Here is a 14,902-nt window from a genome sequence, read left to right on the forward strand (position 1 = left end):
ACTGCTGCGTTACATCGGTCTACGGCATCTTTCACTCTTTACACGATACCAACATGACCCCTGACATGTAGCACCCCTCCTACTGATGCACGCCGAGAAAACTGAGAGCATGTGCCATGTACTAATCACTTAGCTATGATGGCGTCTGGCCCGGTCTTGCTCAATTCGGTCTGGTACTTCACTGCCATCCCGTCTTCGTTGCGCCGTCAGTACTATGCGATTGCAACGCTTGGGCCGGCGGCTGTCAGACTCTTGGGCAGCAGTGACGCGACCACTTCATGAAATGTGGAGGAAGTCATCTCGAATCCCAGCTGTCTCATGGTGGAGTCCGGGGCTTTGATCTTGACTACGACAGTACGTCACTGGTTACTTAGGCAGCTGTGGGATCCAGTTTCAGCACCCTTAGAAACCTAAGTGCATGCTGCAATACCATTCCATGACTGTGGAGTTCATTCCCATATGTTTCTTGGACAGTACGCATGAACATTCAATACATGTAAGTTTCAAGGATCCCGTCCCGGTCCCGACAAGCGGTGTCTTTACGGCACGTCGGGACTGGCCGGAGTTCTATCCTTCTGGCAGAAGCTTGGAGGCGTACCAGCTGCTCGCACAGACGCGTTCTTACCAAATGAACCCTGGAATCCAACCTGATGGAAACGGATTGCCGCTAGTTTTGTCCAGTAGTCGAACTTTACGCTGATTATCCCCAGGCTCTCAGCGTATTTGCCCCGAGAGTCAAGCCAGCGCTACATCGTTAATACCCATGGACGTTTCAAGGCCTCGGACGGCACTGCAGTAATAAATCATTGTATCCGTCTGGTGATCACCGATGGCTTGCAGCATCGTCGCCAGGATCAAGCCCTCTAGGGTTTCGAATGAGATTCAAGAAGGCAGGTGCTTGATTGCTCAGGCAAACACAGGTAGGCGATCGATCGGATGCTGTCGCTGATAGCGGCCGAAGAACTGGATCATCACGACCGGATGCGACCGACTGCCACAGCTCGACTACAGAAGTGCGAGAATCTTTCCGGTTTCATTTCGATGCAGCTTTGCGATGGTGCATCCACCTCGCACACCCTCTACAAGCAGACTACATGATACCCAGACACCTGTAACCCCGCCCAGGCGTAACCTGGTCACCTGGGAAGGACTTTAGTCCATGTACCACAATCATCGCTTTCTCTGCCGCTATCGTGACAGCGCTTCTGGCCCCAGGAAACATTCCGCTAGTCGCGGATATAAACAGCATGTGAACGCGGAAGCCCGCTGTACTGTGGAGATATTCGGAAGCGCAGATGAACAGCAAGGATAAGGACCAACCCGTCACTACTATCGTTCACTATAGCGGTGTTCCGTCCGCCAGGTCCTTCGTATTCCTGCAGGATTCGAGTCTATTCCAAACACCCCGGCCAAAACACGTTACAACCGTTCCAATGTTGCATTGACGTGGCTTGCGCATCAGCATACCACCAACGAGCGACGCGCACATGCAAAGTGCCCCTGCGCTGCGCTTGCGCATACCGTAAGGAGTAGCGACATAGGGTGCGCATTGTTTGGATGCCGGCTCGTTCCTGAGCTACGACTGCAGAAGTACGAGGTCCTGCAGTTCTGTCGCATGTGCATGCGCATGTGAAGTTCGCGTAAGCGCATGTCAATGCTGGAAGCGCTTAGGCACGGCTCGAGCGTGGGGGCCTGACCGATGATAGGAATGCTGCGTGAGTGGCTCATTGTCGGACGCCGGAAATCTCGATATCGATCACCTTTGCTGAGTTTGCGAGAGTTTGCGGCACGTGCTGGGTGACTGTCTCGGTTGACGGATATTTGTTTACCTGGGTATAACGAGCCCTTGAGGTTTGTTGCGCGGAAGCAGCCCTGGAGTATTGTGAATCTCCATGCGACTGTCAAACGTCCAGTATTACTACAAAGCCCAGACTGTAGCCACTAGATTCAGTCAAATTCCAACAGCATCTGTAAAGTCTCTCGATTTGCACTCGACACAGCGTACCAAGTTTCTAATCACCAACGTTGAGATCTCGAAAAGCGTCCCGAAAAGGTAAAGTTACCGAGGTAACTTGCGAGCACCTACCCCCGTCATCCCAGAACCATCTCGTACTCCCAACGGCAAGCGCAGCGCACGATCAAATAAACTTCCACAATACACAAACTCTCTCGGAGTGACAAGACAACGGAACCATGATAGAGGTCATCTACATCGTCCGGCACGCGGTACGTATTAAGCTAACCTCCGTCATCGCACTTCACGCCCTCCGATGCTTTAACACTGTAGTCGAGGGAAGTCTTCCGTTTCAGGCAGCTACTTCTGAGCCATCTCCGTCCTTGCATCACCTCCGCAAACATCTCGCTTGCCTATACCTTCGCGTGTATCACATGAAACGCCACCCTTCACACTCGCACATGCAGATCTGCCCCCTAGCATGGCACTCTTCTAACGTGTCCTCCGGGGTATCTAGTTTCGCGCCAACTGGTCCGTAGACCCCCAAACGGGTATCTACACCGCGTCCATGGCGACCCCGACCGGAATTCCCACTGATCCGCCTCTTACGTCCAAAGGGGTGGAGCAGAGTAAGGAGTTAGCAGAGTACCTGAGCAAGATCGAACCGCCAGTGGACAGAATCTATTCTAGTCCCTTCTACAGGTGTCTGCAGACGCTCAAGCCGTTTAGTGATAAGCTATTCAAAGAGGGCAAGGCAAAAGGAAGGATACGGATCGATCGCGGTATTGGGTTCGTGCATACTGAGTGACACAGAGGTAGGTACTGTGCTGACGAGTGCGTAATAGCGAGTTCTTTGGACGCGCACATTTCGAACATCCTACTCCGCCGCACCTCGAGCTCCTGACACCTCACTTCCAGAACCTTGACGACGAGTATGCATCTGTACATATGCCAGGCTCCAACGGCGAGATGATCGTCGAGCTCCATGAGCGTGTCAGGAACGCATTTGATCACATTGTCACAACTCTAGACAACGACCCCGAACAGCCAAAGACTGTCTTGCTGTGCACTCATGCCGCGACTATGATAGCAGCCGGTCGGGTACTTACTGGACAGATGCCAGAAAACCCTGATGAAGATGATTTCCAATGCTTCACTGCTGGTCTGTCAAAGTACGTAAGGAGATCAGCCGATCCAGAGAAGGGCGTCGCAGGAAACTGGACTTGCGAACTAAACTCCGAAACATCCTTCCTCTCGGGTGGTGCGGAGAGAGGCTGGTAAGTGCAATGCTGTTTCTTTGTCGTTCTACCTCGTGCTGCGTCCTTATAACATCCAGGTTCTTTCCCTATCACAGGAAAGACTGGCCAAGGTCAGAACCTACAACACACGGTTGGGGTATCGCGTCGACGCTTCTCAACATTCAGCTCCCACATACCCCAATTAACGAGCACCTCCCGATGACCCCGTAACCTTACGTCACGGCAAGTGGCTAACCAGCGATGATGACAGGCATTTCAGCGGCGAGGAGAGCTTCGTGGACTTCTCAGACACTGGCATGAAAGGTGACGGGGAGTCGAAATTATGAGGTTGTGGCACGTTGTACTGAGGATGCATATGAATGCAAAATTACATTGCGTTGCATTCTTATGCGGAGGGCTATGATCCAGTAGAAGCTTACAATAACAGCTACCATGTGTAAAATCAGGGCCCCATGCACTCGGCTCTACTTCACCCCTCCCTTGCTATAAATCCTAAGATCGACCGTTCCCGCCCGTCAAGTACCGAAAAATGATGTGCCGACCTGTACCTGACCCACAGTCGTTCTGTCGGCCCATCTTTGGGTTTGCGCAACGTTGTGGCGAGCACGTGGGATGTTTTGAACCCAGATGTGAGTCCGCCGCGCGGTTAATCGCTGGGGAGCGGGGCGCATTCAACCGACCCGAAAAGAACCCTGACCTGGCGAATTGGTTAAGAGATTCCGACGTTCGTGTCTGGGTAGGTTAGATATTTAAGCTCCATGATGAATTTTGGTGGGAAGAAGACGCGTTGGGTTGGTGGTGCACAGGATGGGGTGGGTCCAACAGCTGGGTAGGCGTGAGTGAAGATTACGGGAAAGAGTGACGGGACAACACCATGGCGACTGCAACGATACCTTCCACGAGCAGGAAACGAGCCTGGTATGGAGACTGAACGAAGTATCATACGTCGGATTGCCGTTACCAAAACACTAGGTATCAACCTTCTACCTATGGGTTCCTAACCCCATCATCATCCTAACACGCGGAGGTTCATTCGCCTAGTCGCCGTACATCCGAACTCCTCACCATCCTTGGTTTACTAGAACGACGGCCGCGTGCCGCCTTCTTACATGTTTTTCGACCGCTGCGACAATTACCTCTACGTATCAACGCGAACCAGACTCCGCGATGCCACACTACGAAATCCACCACGTTCACTTCCTCAGCAGATACCAAAAGCGGGAGCTTGCCCATGCACTCACGGCCCTCCACGCACGCCTCTTCGGCACGACCCCATTCCTAGTCCTAGTAACCTTCCATCTCGCCTAGAAGGCTACCGGGGGTGGCCACACCGACTCAGACACGCAGTACATGACGCTCGGATACCAGCGCGTCTGGACCAACTACATCAATGTACATTTGCAACCCAGCGCCAATACCAACCCGATCGAAGAGAAGCAAAGGCTCAATGTGCTGGCCGAGGGGATCAACAAGATGTGGAACAAATACGCAAGGCCGCACATGGGCCGGCTTCGTTTCTGGATATCGGACAGGCGGCGTGAGGAGATTGCGAACGCGGCTGACGTTAATGCGCCGGCGACTTTGCGGGACATCAGGTCGCTGCATGATGTCTTTGTCATGTGGGATGTTGCTGTGCATGTATCTGTGGACAAGATACGTGAATGATGCGATTGCGGTTCAAGACAGGGCTGGGATTGGACGCGAGGCGATACAGAACCGCGTTGGGCAAATTGAGGAGCCAGACATGGGGATCGTCCAGGCGCGTAGGCTGGGAAGACTGCTTCGGATTTCAGGGGAGCCCGAGGCCAACGTGTGAGCACAATCGGCCTGAACCTTCTGGCATTGTGGGTATCTTTATCCAACGTCATCCTATCATGCTATCTTCCCAATCCGATATAACCTTTACAATTCCAAGACATTGTCCTAGGCGCTCTTTTCCGCCGGTTTTATATCCCCATCTTGCTCTTCTTCGTCAACATGCATGCTTTCTGCAAACCCGACCCATTCGTTCATTCCCCTAACGAAGGCGTCCCCACTTCCATCCACCTCGCCACCATGACCCCATATTATGACCTCGTCGAACTCTCCTACTTGTTCCGCAATCTTGACTTCCACGGGCATGCTCTCTTCCACCTCAGCGTCTTCGTCGTCCTCATCTGCAGGCTGTTGTTGTTGTGTTCGCGTTTGCGGTAATTGCTTATCGGTGACATGTAGGATAGCGCCAGTGTAGTTCTGAGGAAGGGGAAGCGTCGTGCCGTGGAGGTGCCGTCCGCGGAAGTATGCGTGTCGCTTTCCTAGATGGATGTCAGATCTGGTATTCATGCCAATATGGGGTTTGAGAGTTACCTTTGTCATCTGTTTCAGGTTTCCAGTATCGTTGTGCGTCGTTGATGGGTCCATTATGGTTTATCCGCGCGGGGAGCAGATTTGGCGTGCATTTTTGAGGTTTGGAGGATTGAATTGACAGCATTTTGATGGCTTTTTTACGTCGGCGATTGCGTGTATGGGGAACTCAAAAGTAATCTCTCAAGTTTTCAGCGAATCCTGCTTTGATTGTATGGAAGTATGCCGGAGCGCAGCATGTGAAAGGTGGTTTACGGAGCACGCGTCGACGCGCAGTAGCGTGTCTCCGCGGAGCACGGACCATCTCTGAACGGGGTGCTCACGAGCTCACAATGACGACGGAACCGCAGAAGCACATGGTCTTGGCTTGATATAATGAGCTCCCCATCCATCCTCCCTCCTTTACTCAATTTCGGTCATCACCACAGTCTGCCCATCGCCAAGTTCACGCCTTCCAGGTCCCCTCTAGTGCAGCCCGGAGCCCGCGGCCGCCGTGGCTGTAGATTCACCGATCGGTCAGATGCTACCTACCATACAGACTTCTAAGGCCCGCAGCGCTCATGGAGAGCTCCAGAATATACATACTATCTGTTATCGCTGGCCGCCTTGACTCGAAGTAGACCTGCGATTGCAAGGCTGAGACGCGTGATGAGTTGTGCCCCTGCATAACTTGCCCCTCTCACGCATGCCGGCGGAACATTTCTATGGACCCTGCACCGCGGCTGTACTTCACCTACCAACGTTCTATTCCACCATTACCTGAGCACACGTACTAGCAGCCAGATGCCAGGAACGGATATGAATACGACGGCGTATTGCACCGGCCGCCATTCGGATGGCCTCGAACTCCGCGAGCATGTAAGGATTACATTGATCTTACGCCGTTCGCGATTTTTAGGCGGATCGACGGCGTCATAGATCACTCGAATTGGCAAGGTTTCCTCGCCCGATACTGCACCTCAGACAGAATGCAACACGCATGGCTTCGAAACGGCGCAACCGGACGCACCGTGTCGGCTTTCGGCCGTTCCGGCGATATGACGGCGAGCTACCTGGACTCTCAAATGCACTCTGGCGCCGTGTACTAGCCGAACAGCTACCGTTACTCGACTTTCTTCTCAGTTTTGCTTCCAGGCGCGTTCACGATACCATTGTCGCATTGCTTTTGGACGATTGACGCACTAATTCCCCTCCACCGCCAGCCCACCCTGCAGCTTCCCATCGTGTGACCAAGCTCAGTCCGTTTGAGACACCCTCATCCTGCGAATCGCGTTGAAGCCACGCTTCTCTCGACTGAGAATTGTCCAGTACGCCTACTTTGCGCTCGAGGACCCTCCAATTGAACCTTCAAGGCCTACGCGAATCGCACATATCTTGAATTATGGCGATCATAAGCTCTGTGACGGGAGCTGTGTCTTCACTACTTAGTCCAGTCACATCGCAGGCCTGGGGACCATTGGTGAAACTATGCAAAAACGGCACTCTTTCGCAATTTCAGAACCTAAAGCATGGCAAGCTGGTGTTGTTTGAGGGCGGCTCGAGCAAGGCTACTGCGGCGTTTGGATCTGATAAAGAAGGACTCCCAATCGCTTTCCTCAACGTGCTCGACGAGAAGTTCTGGGTGCGATTGGCACTGTTTGCAGACATGGTGCGCCCCAAAACACTCATAACCATCCGAAAGAGCTCGCGCTGATAGGTGCCAGGGTTTCGCAGAAAGCTACATGCTGGGAGAATTCACAACTCCAGACCTGACGAAATTCTTCGAGGTAAGCTGCTGCATGGACTGAGCTCGGTGACACACATTCAGCTTACATTCATAGCTCTTCATCCTGAACCGTAATTACCTATCCAATGGCTCAACTTTCACCTCCGCCATTTCCTCGGGCCTCGCCGGCTTGGTTCGAGGCAGTAACAACCTCAAAAACGCGCGCCTCAATATCTCCGCACATTACGACATTTCCAACGAAATGTTCGCCGCCTTCCTCTCCCAAGACATGACCTACTCGTGCCCGATATGGCTATCGAAATCGAACCCGAAATCCGCAAGCGAAAGCCTCTACGACGCGCAAATGCGAAAGCTCGATCGCTTCATCGATAACACACACATGAAGGGGACAGATCACGTTTTGGAGATCGGCACAGGGTGGGGCAGCTTCGCCATGCGTGCTGTACAACGGACAGGCTGCAGGGTCACATCTCTCACCCTCTCGATTGAGCAGAAAGAGCTGGCAGAAGAGCGAATACGAGAAGCTGGCATGTCAGACAAGATCACAGTGCTTCTATGCGATTACCGCAGTCTGGAGGTGCCGGAAACAGGACCGTTCGATAAGGCCGTCTCAATTGAGATGCTGGAAGCTGTGGGCAAGGAATATCTGGTCACTTACTTCAAGTGCATAGACAAGCTTCTCAAGAAGGAGGGCGGTGTAGCATGCTTCCAATGCATAACGATGCCCGATGCGCGCTACGAAGCCTACGCCAAATCCGACGATTTCATCCGCCGATACATTTTCCCCGGTGGCCATCTGCCCGCCGTTTCCGAACTCGTCGCTAGCATACAAACCGCTTCAGGTGGCTCGCTCGTCGTCGACAGCATAGAAAACATTGGGCCTCACTACGCGAAAGCGCTGCGGTTATGGCGAGAAGAGTTCTTGGACAACTGGGAGAGCAAGATCAAGCCGCAGCTTATCAAGGAGAAGGCTAAGGAAGGAATGGATAATGAAGGTGCGGAGATTTTCAAGAGGAAATGGGACTACTACTTCCGTTACTCAGAAGCGGGCTTCTCGACGAAGACGCTGGGTGATGTTATTATTACAGTGGGAAGGGAAGGCGCTATGCAGATGATGGAGGATGTACCATTGTAAATACGGTTCTCGTCGTATGCATGGAGGCGGAGAAATGTAATGGTGAATGTTGTTTGAAATGGCATATACCCCCCTCTGTGGTATCACTGGACAGTCGTGCCGGGGAATAATCATGAATGTTACAACGATGCTATCAATCGCTCTTCTATCTGCCTCCATACCCATCCTCAAATTCCGGCAATGCCGCCCGATACTCCATGGCCAGCTGGCTCGAGTCGAAACTCTTGCTCACAGCATGCGAGCCAGTTTGGTTTTGCGTAGCAAAGTAATGTCCCATGCCATCTACATCCTTCACCTGCCCGAAATTCATGAACTGAGAATTGTATTCAGCACACGCGCTATCCAGCGGTGACATGTCCAAATTCGGTGGTGATGCAGGCGCAGAGGATGGCTGATATGCTTTGTAGAATGAAAGCGGTGCTGGTGTGAGGGTCGGCGATGCAAGTCCGTCGCTGATGATTGACGCAAGACTGGGTGCTGAAGGTTGTTGTTGTGAGTATCTCAATGCATTCGTACGCGTTATGGAACCTGCTGGGACAGAAGTCTGTGGTGTGGTGGAGTGGCGATGAGATGGGTTGCCGATTGAAAGACTTGCTGGTAATGTAGTGAACGGAGCAGAGTGTGCGCGCGGCACCAACGGCCTGTTCATCTCCTGTGGTTGTATCGTCGCCGGTGGAGGAGAGGTGCATGGGTGATTGCTGACTTGAAGCGCGGCATCGATGTTTGCTGAGAGCTCCGCAAGGATGTCGTTGGGTGGGGGTGTTCCGTCGACTTCGAGGGCTGGAAGTGAAGTATTCGATGCCGTATGAGTTTTGTTGATGGCTGTTGACGGCTTGCTTGAAGTAGGCGGTGATTGATATAACCCTTCGGATCCCACAAGATGCAGCTTTGACGTCTCTCCTTGCGACTTGTCGCATGCTGGTGCTTCGCCATCAGGATTGACTACGTGAAGTCTACTCGACCGTTGCTCTGGCGCGGGGGCACTTGAGTTTTGTGGAGGGGTCTTGCGCGGAATCTGATGTATAGAACTAGTACCGGGCATCGGAGGATTTGTGACCATGGGCGCATGTTTTGCTGGAGGCTGGGCTATGCGGGTACCTGTAGAGACAGGTCGCGATTTCAAGTGCTGCTGTCCTAATTGATGCATCGCGACTGGATCGATATTTGTGACCGAATGAGAGAACGCGCGTTGGTGCTGGGAATATGTAGGTATCTGTAGCTTGAGCTGCTTATTACTTGATGCCTGAGCCTGTGGGTTGGCTGCATCCCGAGCGTCTGTAGGACTGGTGCGTCTGCTATTTGGAGCACTGACGACACGGTATCTGGATGTTGAAGCTTTTGACGGAAACGTCGTTTGTGGAGATGTCTGCGTAGGTTGTACAAGGGTTGGGTTTGTCTGTCCCGTACGCATGTGTGTTGACTTGACGTTCTGTGATTGCGGTGGACATAGAAAGTCTGGTAATGAGGCGCGCGCAATTCCCTGAGACGTTGTAACTCCAGAAGCGGAATGCGATCGAGGGTGGATTACGTCCGGTTGCGAAGGGGCTAACGTCTTGAGTGATGGAGGCTCCTGCGCCAGCAATGTTTGGTAGCATTTGCGTTGCTCTTGAACGGGAAGCTTGTTGAGGAAAGCTGTACGCAAGAAGTTCTCTTCAACGATTTTCGGTTGTAAGTGACAGCGGATCGCCTCTACTTGGCTCCTGTAGAGTTGGCATAGGAATAAAATTCCCTCCCGTGGTTCCCAAGTTAGACTGCGAATTTGACAGAAGTGGAGCAGTGTTCTGACGAGATATAGCATGTTCAACGCGTAAAATGTCTTCAACACCCCATCGGCTCGGAGACTCAATAGTACGAGGTTATTCGCAATGTTCCCGCTGGGCGGTGTCTCACATGAGCCTGCGCACGATTAGCAGGATGCCACAACGGGCTCAGGTTTGACTGACCAGATGGTACTAGAGTCACTTCTATTATCGCTGGATTTGTACATCCGGTATCTAAGAAGCTAGGTCCGGTTTGTACTAGTATCTTGGAGGGAGACAAAGGACTTAGGCCCTCTGGCAGTTGTATACTGTCGGTGTCAGCATGTCATCTCTGAGGGGGGTAAATATCACCTACCGCCGATCCCCATCTAGTTTCTTCTTGATCCGATTGCAGTCTTTGTCGTCGTACGCAATGAAAATATTCCGTACCTCACACCTATGTCCTAAGCAAAGTAAAGCAAGCTCACCCATGACAGCATAAGTGAACTTCTTGCTTTCGAATAGTCGACGGACATGACTTGCTGCCGCCAACATATTTGATTGACATGGTGCTTGCATCTCGTTCTTTTGCCTGGGCTTTCGTCTTTCATGACCAGCGACATCATGATAACCCATGTTGATAGTTGTGTTGCGCGTTCGAATCAAGAGCGGTGAAGGTAACAACAGGGCATCGATATGTGGTCGCACGAGTAGATGTGAGGGCAGATGGCCGTCAGCAGGTGTACGAAGCTGCACAAAGAGAACTATGGAGTAGTTGAGTAAGACTTTTGTCAGGTGGAAGGGTCGACGATATCTATTCGCAGCTCCACCATTTTGGCGCACGGATGGAAAGTCTTTCTATAAGCAACAGCGGTGACACAAGCCTGAACGGCTCTGCTGATCCCGTATTCGAGGATTCCCATGACCGATGCTGATGGAGTGTGGTCTCATTGGCTGGATTTGAAAGACGGCTGACAACAACTTCCGCAAAGGCTGAGCCAGCAGTGGGCCCAACAAGGGAGCGGTTAACATTTGACAGATCGAAGGTGGATATGCTCAGTGGCGGATCTTTGGCGCTCCGAAAGTACGAGAGGACGTCATACTATTTTCATCTCTGTTGTCGTGTTTAGGGTATTCTCGATTGAGGCTGAGTGGGTTATATTTAGCATCGGGTAGGTGGGCCAATCGTAATGACCAACGGATGCGGGTCGCCCGACACGGGTACGAGAGAACTTGAAACGAATGTTCGGCGCATAGGATCTTATTTCGGAGTATTTCAAGCCTGTTCTTTGCATCGCATGCCATTGTTAGAGTCGCGCACCCGGAAAAAGCATAGCAGTAGTCGTATAAAAGGCGGGGACATAATGGAAGCACTGCGATAGTATACAACTTGTCGAACAGAAAATGGTAGGACATTGTTGTTATTTTCGCTTTGTTGATAATCCATAAGCGTTGGAATGAGTGTCGTATCTAGGCGCATTATGTCCTTTGTTGGTATTCGACGTGGTAAAGAAGGACGCCAAGCTTGAAACGCTGCAAATGTAATGAACGCCGTCTGTGCAAAGGAAGAAGCTGCATCGCTTCTTTTGATGGTCCTTTCTAATGTGCTCAGATGCCGCCACCTATAGTCTACAGTCAGCGCAATGTACGTTTGTAATCGTGGGGTTCCGGGCAGTATTTCAATGCAATTGGCAGATCGTACCTGACCTATCGACGGTGACGGTGTAGTCTCCATCAACTCGGGCTCTCTGCCTGTCGGCGAGTGTCTTTGACTTGACAACAAAGTAGCCGCTGCCGAGCGAAGCCAGAGTGAACAAAGTCATGTTGCGAGGACTGCAAGCTAAGGTCAGCATCAGCTAGCTCGCTAGGCACAAGCTGAAGCTAGACAGCTCTCAATCAGCGGTCAACTTACGTGAGAAACCTGGAGAGTTGAGACATGGTGGTGTATCTGGGATATGTTCAGCTAGATGTGAATGTTGAAATGGATGTACAATGTCAGCTTTCCTCAGAAGGCGGAGAAGTTGTTGAGACAGCGGAGAGTCTTCCGGAACAGTCGTGTGATGTATTTCCCCTCTCGAGGGTGACGCAGCTAAAGCTTCCCCAGATCGGGCTGCCGAATCCCTGCCCGTGCGTGCGATGACCTCCGCGGCGGTATCCAATGCACGCTCTTCGCCGCCGATCTGCCACCGCCCGGCAGAAAAAGTTCGAGTTCCACAGCTGCAATTCCGCGCCGCGCGCCTGCCCACCGCTTACACCAACACGCGCATCCCACCATGCCTCTCCCCAAGCGACAGACGATACCTGTAAAGGGCGCAAAGGTCAGCGCGCCTAAGGGTAAGTGGCTACTCACGCGACGGCTGAGCGATGTGCTAAAACCTATCTAGACGACTCGCGATTCGCAAATTTCGAAACCGACCCCAAATTCAGACTCCCATCGAAGAAGCACACCAAGACCAAGCTTGACCCGCGATTCTCGCGATTAAAAAGCGACCCCGACTTCTACAACAAGGCCACGGTCGACAAATACGGCCGCAAGGTGGACAAGAAGGCTGGCAAAAAGGCCATTGACCGGTTATACGACGCCGATAGCGACGACAAAGACGACGAAGACGAAGATGAAGCCGAAGACGAGCCCGAGCTAGTACGCCCGGCCGACAAGAAGCGAGATAAGGCGGTCAAGAAGGAGATGCAGAGGGTGGAGCAGCAAGGCTTCGACCCTATCCGAGACGGTGGACTAGAGTCTTCATCGGACGAAAGCTCGAGCGACGAAGAGGATGAGGCTGAGCTGGAGGAGCAGACCGAGCTTGCCGGTGACGACAACGAAGTCCCGACGGGCGACATCTCGGCACGTCTGGCTGCCGTGAACATGGACTGGGATAACATACGGGCCACCGACATCATGGCCGTAGCAAACTCCTTCGTCCCGGCTGATGGACGCATTCTCAACGTCGTCATATACCCTAGCGAGTTTGGTATGGAGCGCCTACAACGGGAAGAAATCGAAGGACCGCCTCGTGAGATCTTCGCTTCAACCTCCAACAAGGACAAGAACAACATTAGTGCGCTCGACGACGACTCCGACGCTTCTGAGGTGGACGACGAGGAACAAAACGGGGAAGATCTACAAGGAGATGAGACAGGCGAAGAGTTCGACTCCACCAAGTTGCGAGCCTACCAACTTGACCGGTTACGCTACTACTATGCCGTCATCACATGCTCTTCTGCGAACGTCGCAAAATCCATCTACGACAACCTCGATGGCCGCGAGTACCTGACGAGCGCCAACTTCTTCGACCTGCGATTCGTTCCCGACGGCACAACCTTCGATCAAGATCCCCACGACGAATGCGCAAGGCTGCCGGACGGTTACAAACCTAATGAGTTCTCCACGGATGCGCTCACACACTCAAAGGTCAAGCTGACCTGGGATGCCGATGATGCGACACGGAAGGAGGTACAAAAGCGTGCTTTCTCGCGCAAGGAGATTGACGAGAACGAGCTGCAAGCGTACTTGGGCTCTGACCAGTCGTCGTCCGAGGATGAAGAAGAAGCAGCTAAGATGGACAAAGCCGCAAGTCTCAGAGCAGCCCTAGGACTGGAGGCACCCGGCAAGTCTTCGAGAACGAAGAAGAAGGCGTCTGCGAAACGGGATCGCGACTTCCCAAAGCCGGACAGCGAGATGCAGATCACCTTCACGGGAGGCCTTTCTAGCGGAGCTGGCAACGGTGACGTGTTCGAAAATGACATCCCACTGCAAGAGACTACGATGGAGAGGTACGTTCGAAAGGAGAAAGAAAGGAAGGCGAAACGTAAAGAGAGGTGGGAAGCCAAGAAGGCTGGACGCGATCCCGACGCACCAGTCGAGCAGGAGGCTGATGCGCCAGCGGCTGCGGACGATGATGATCCGTTCAACGATCCTTTCTTTGCTTCTGATCCTGAAGAAGCTGCGAAAGCCTCCAAGCCCAAGTCGAAGAAGTCTGAGAAGGCCAAGAAGAAGGCGGAGCAAGAGGAAAAGGACCAGGCATCGGCAGCTGAGCGAGCGAACCTGGAACTACTTATGGCAGATGAAGACGATTCAAAGCTGCGCCACTTCGACATGAACGAGATCGTCAAGTCGGAGAAGGCTAAGAAGAAGGGCAAGAAAGCGAAGAAGAACGCTCCCATCGTAGAGGACAACTTCCAGATTGATACCACCGATCCCCGTTTCGCCAAGCTATACCAGAGCCATGAGTTTGCCATCGATCCCACAAACCCAAGGTTCAAGGAGACGTCTGCTATGAAGGCGCTGCTAGAAGAGGGCCGCAAGAAGCGAAAGCAAGGCACGGAGGACGAGCCAGATCATCAACGAGAGACGAAGAAATCTAAGCAAGATGCTGCAGATGGGGAGGATGACATCAAGAAGCTGGCTGCCCGTGTAAAGGCGAAAAGTAAACAAAAGTGAAGTAGGTTCTATAAATAGAATGTGATACCCAGCGAACGGCCTATACTAGCCATCCTATGCAGGATCTGCGCTCGATACGTGGAGTTTTTGTTGTCCCAGGGTGTCTCAGGTTGCGTTCAACGCGAGCTTCGGTGATAGCTCCTTCCTTCCCTACTACCTATGCTTGCTTCGGGATGACACGCGAAGCCGGCAAACTAGTGGCCCCGGTTCACCTCGACCACATCGGCGCCTCTCTCACACTCTCAACGCTTTCTCCTCACCTACCTAACGCCCTCCCATCTTCGCATACATCTATCACTAGCATT

The 14,902-nt window shown here is 52.6% G+C and overlaps 4 protein-coding genes across 4 annotated transcripts; 3 read left to right on the top strand and 1 right to left on the bottom strand.

Annotated features, from left to right (window-relative positions):
* Positions 1-2,522: 2,522 nt before the first annotated feature.
* On the top strand, positions 2,523-3,539 carry J4E85_000606 (uncharacterized protein; the record flags this gene model as incomplete). The annotated part of the gene is made up of 3 exons (XM_051464896.1): positions 2,523-2,743; positions 2,800-3,231; positions 3,464-3,539. The coding sequence occupies 3 exons, from the start codon at positions 2,523-2,525 to the stop codon at positions 3,537-3,539; spliced, it is 729 nt and encodes a 242-aa protein (XP_051331417.1).
* Positions 3,540-5,136: 1,597 nt separating this feature from the next.
* On the bottom strand, positions 5,137-5,683 carry J4E85_000607 (uncharacterized protein; the record flags this gene model as incomplete). Its single annotated transcript, XM_051464897.1, has 2 exons — positions 5,137-5,507; positions 5,560-5,683. The coding sequence occupies 2 exons, from the start codon at positions 5,681-5,683 to the stop codon at positions 5,137-5,139; spliced, it is 495 nt and encodes a 164-aa protein (XP_051331418.1).
* A 1,254-nt stretch (positions 5,684-6,937) lies between these two features.
* Positions 6,938-8,417, top strand: J4E85_000608 (uncharacterized protein; the record flags this gene model as incomplete). Its single annotated transcript, XM_051464898.1, has 3 exons — positions 6,938-7,204; positions 7,260-7,322; positions 7,377-8,417. 3 exons carry the CDS (start codon positions 6,938-6,940, stop codon positions 8,415-8,417), a joined length of 1,371 nt encoding a protein of 456 aa, XP_051331419.1.
* Positions 8,418-12,429: 4,012 nt separating this feature from the next.
* On the top strand, positions 12,430-14,597 carry J4E85_000609 (uncharacterized protein; the record flags this gene model as incomplete). The annotated part of the gene is made up of 2 exons (XM_051464899.1): positions 12,430-12,490; positions 12,541-14,597. 2 exons carry the CDS (start codon positions 12,430-12,432, stop codon positions 14,595-14,597), a joined length of 2,118 nt encoding a protein of 705 aa, XP_051331420.1.
* Positions 14,598-14,902: the final 305 nt, after the last annotated feature.

The sequence above is a fragment of the Alternaria conjuncta genome, assembly GCF_024043145.1.
Source record: "Alternaria conjuncta strain BMP 0040 chromosome Unknown scaffold_1, whole genome shotgun sequence".
In the NCBI taxonomy this organism is placed as follows: Eukaryota; Fungi; Ascomycota; class Dothideomycetes; order Pleosporales; family Pleosporaceae; genus Alternaria; species Alternaria conjuncta.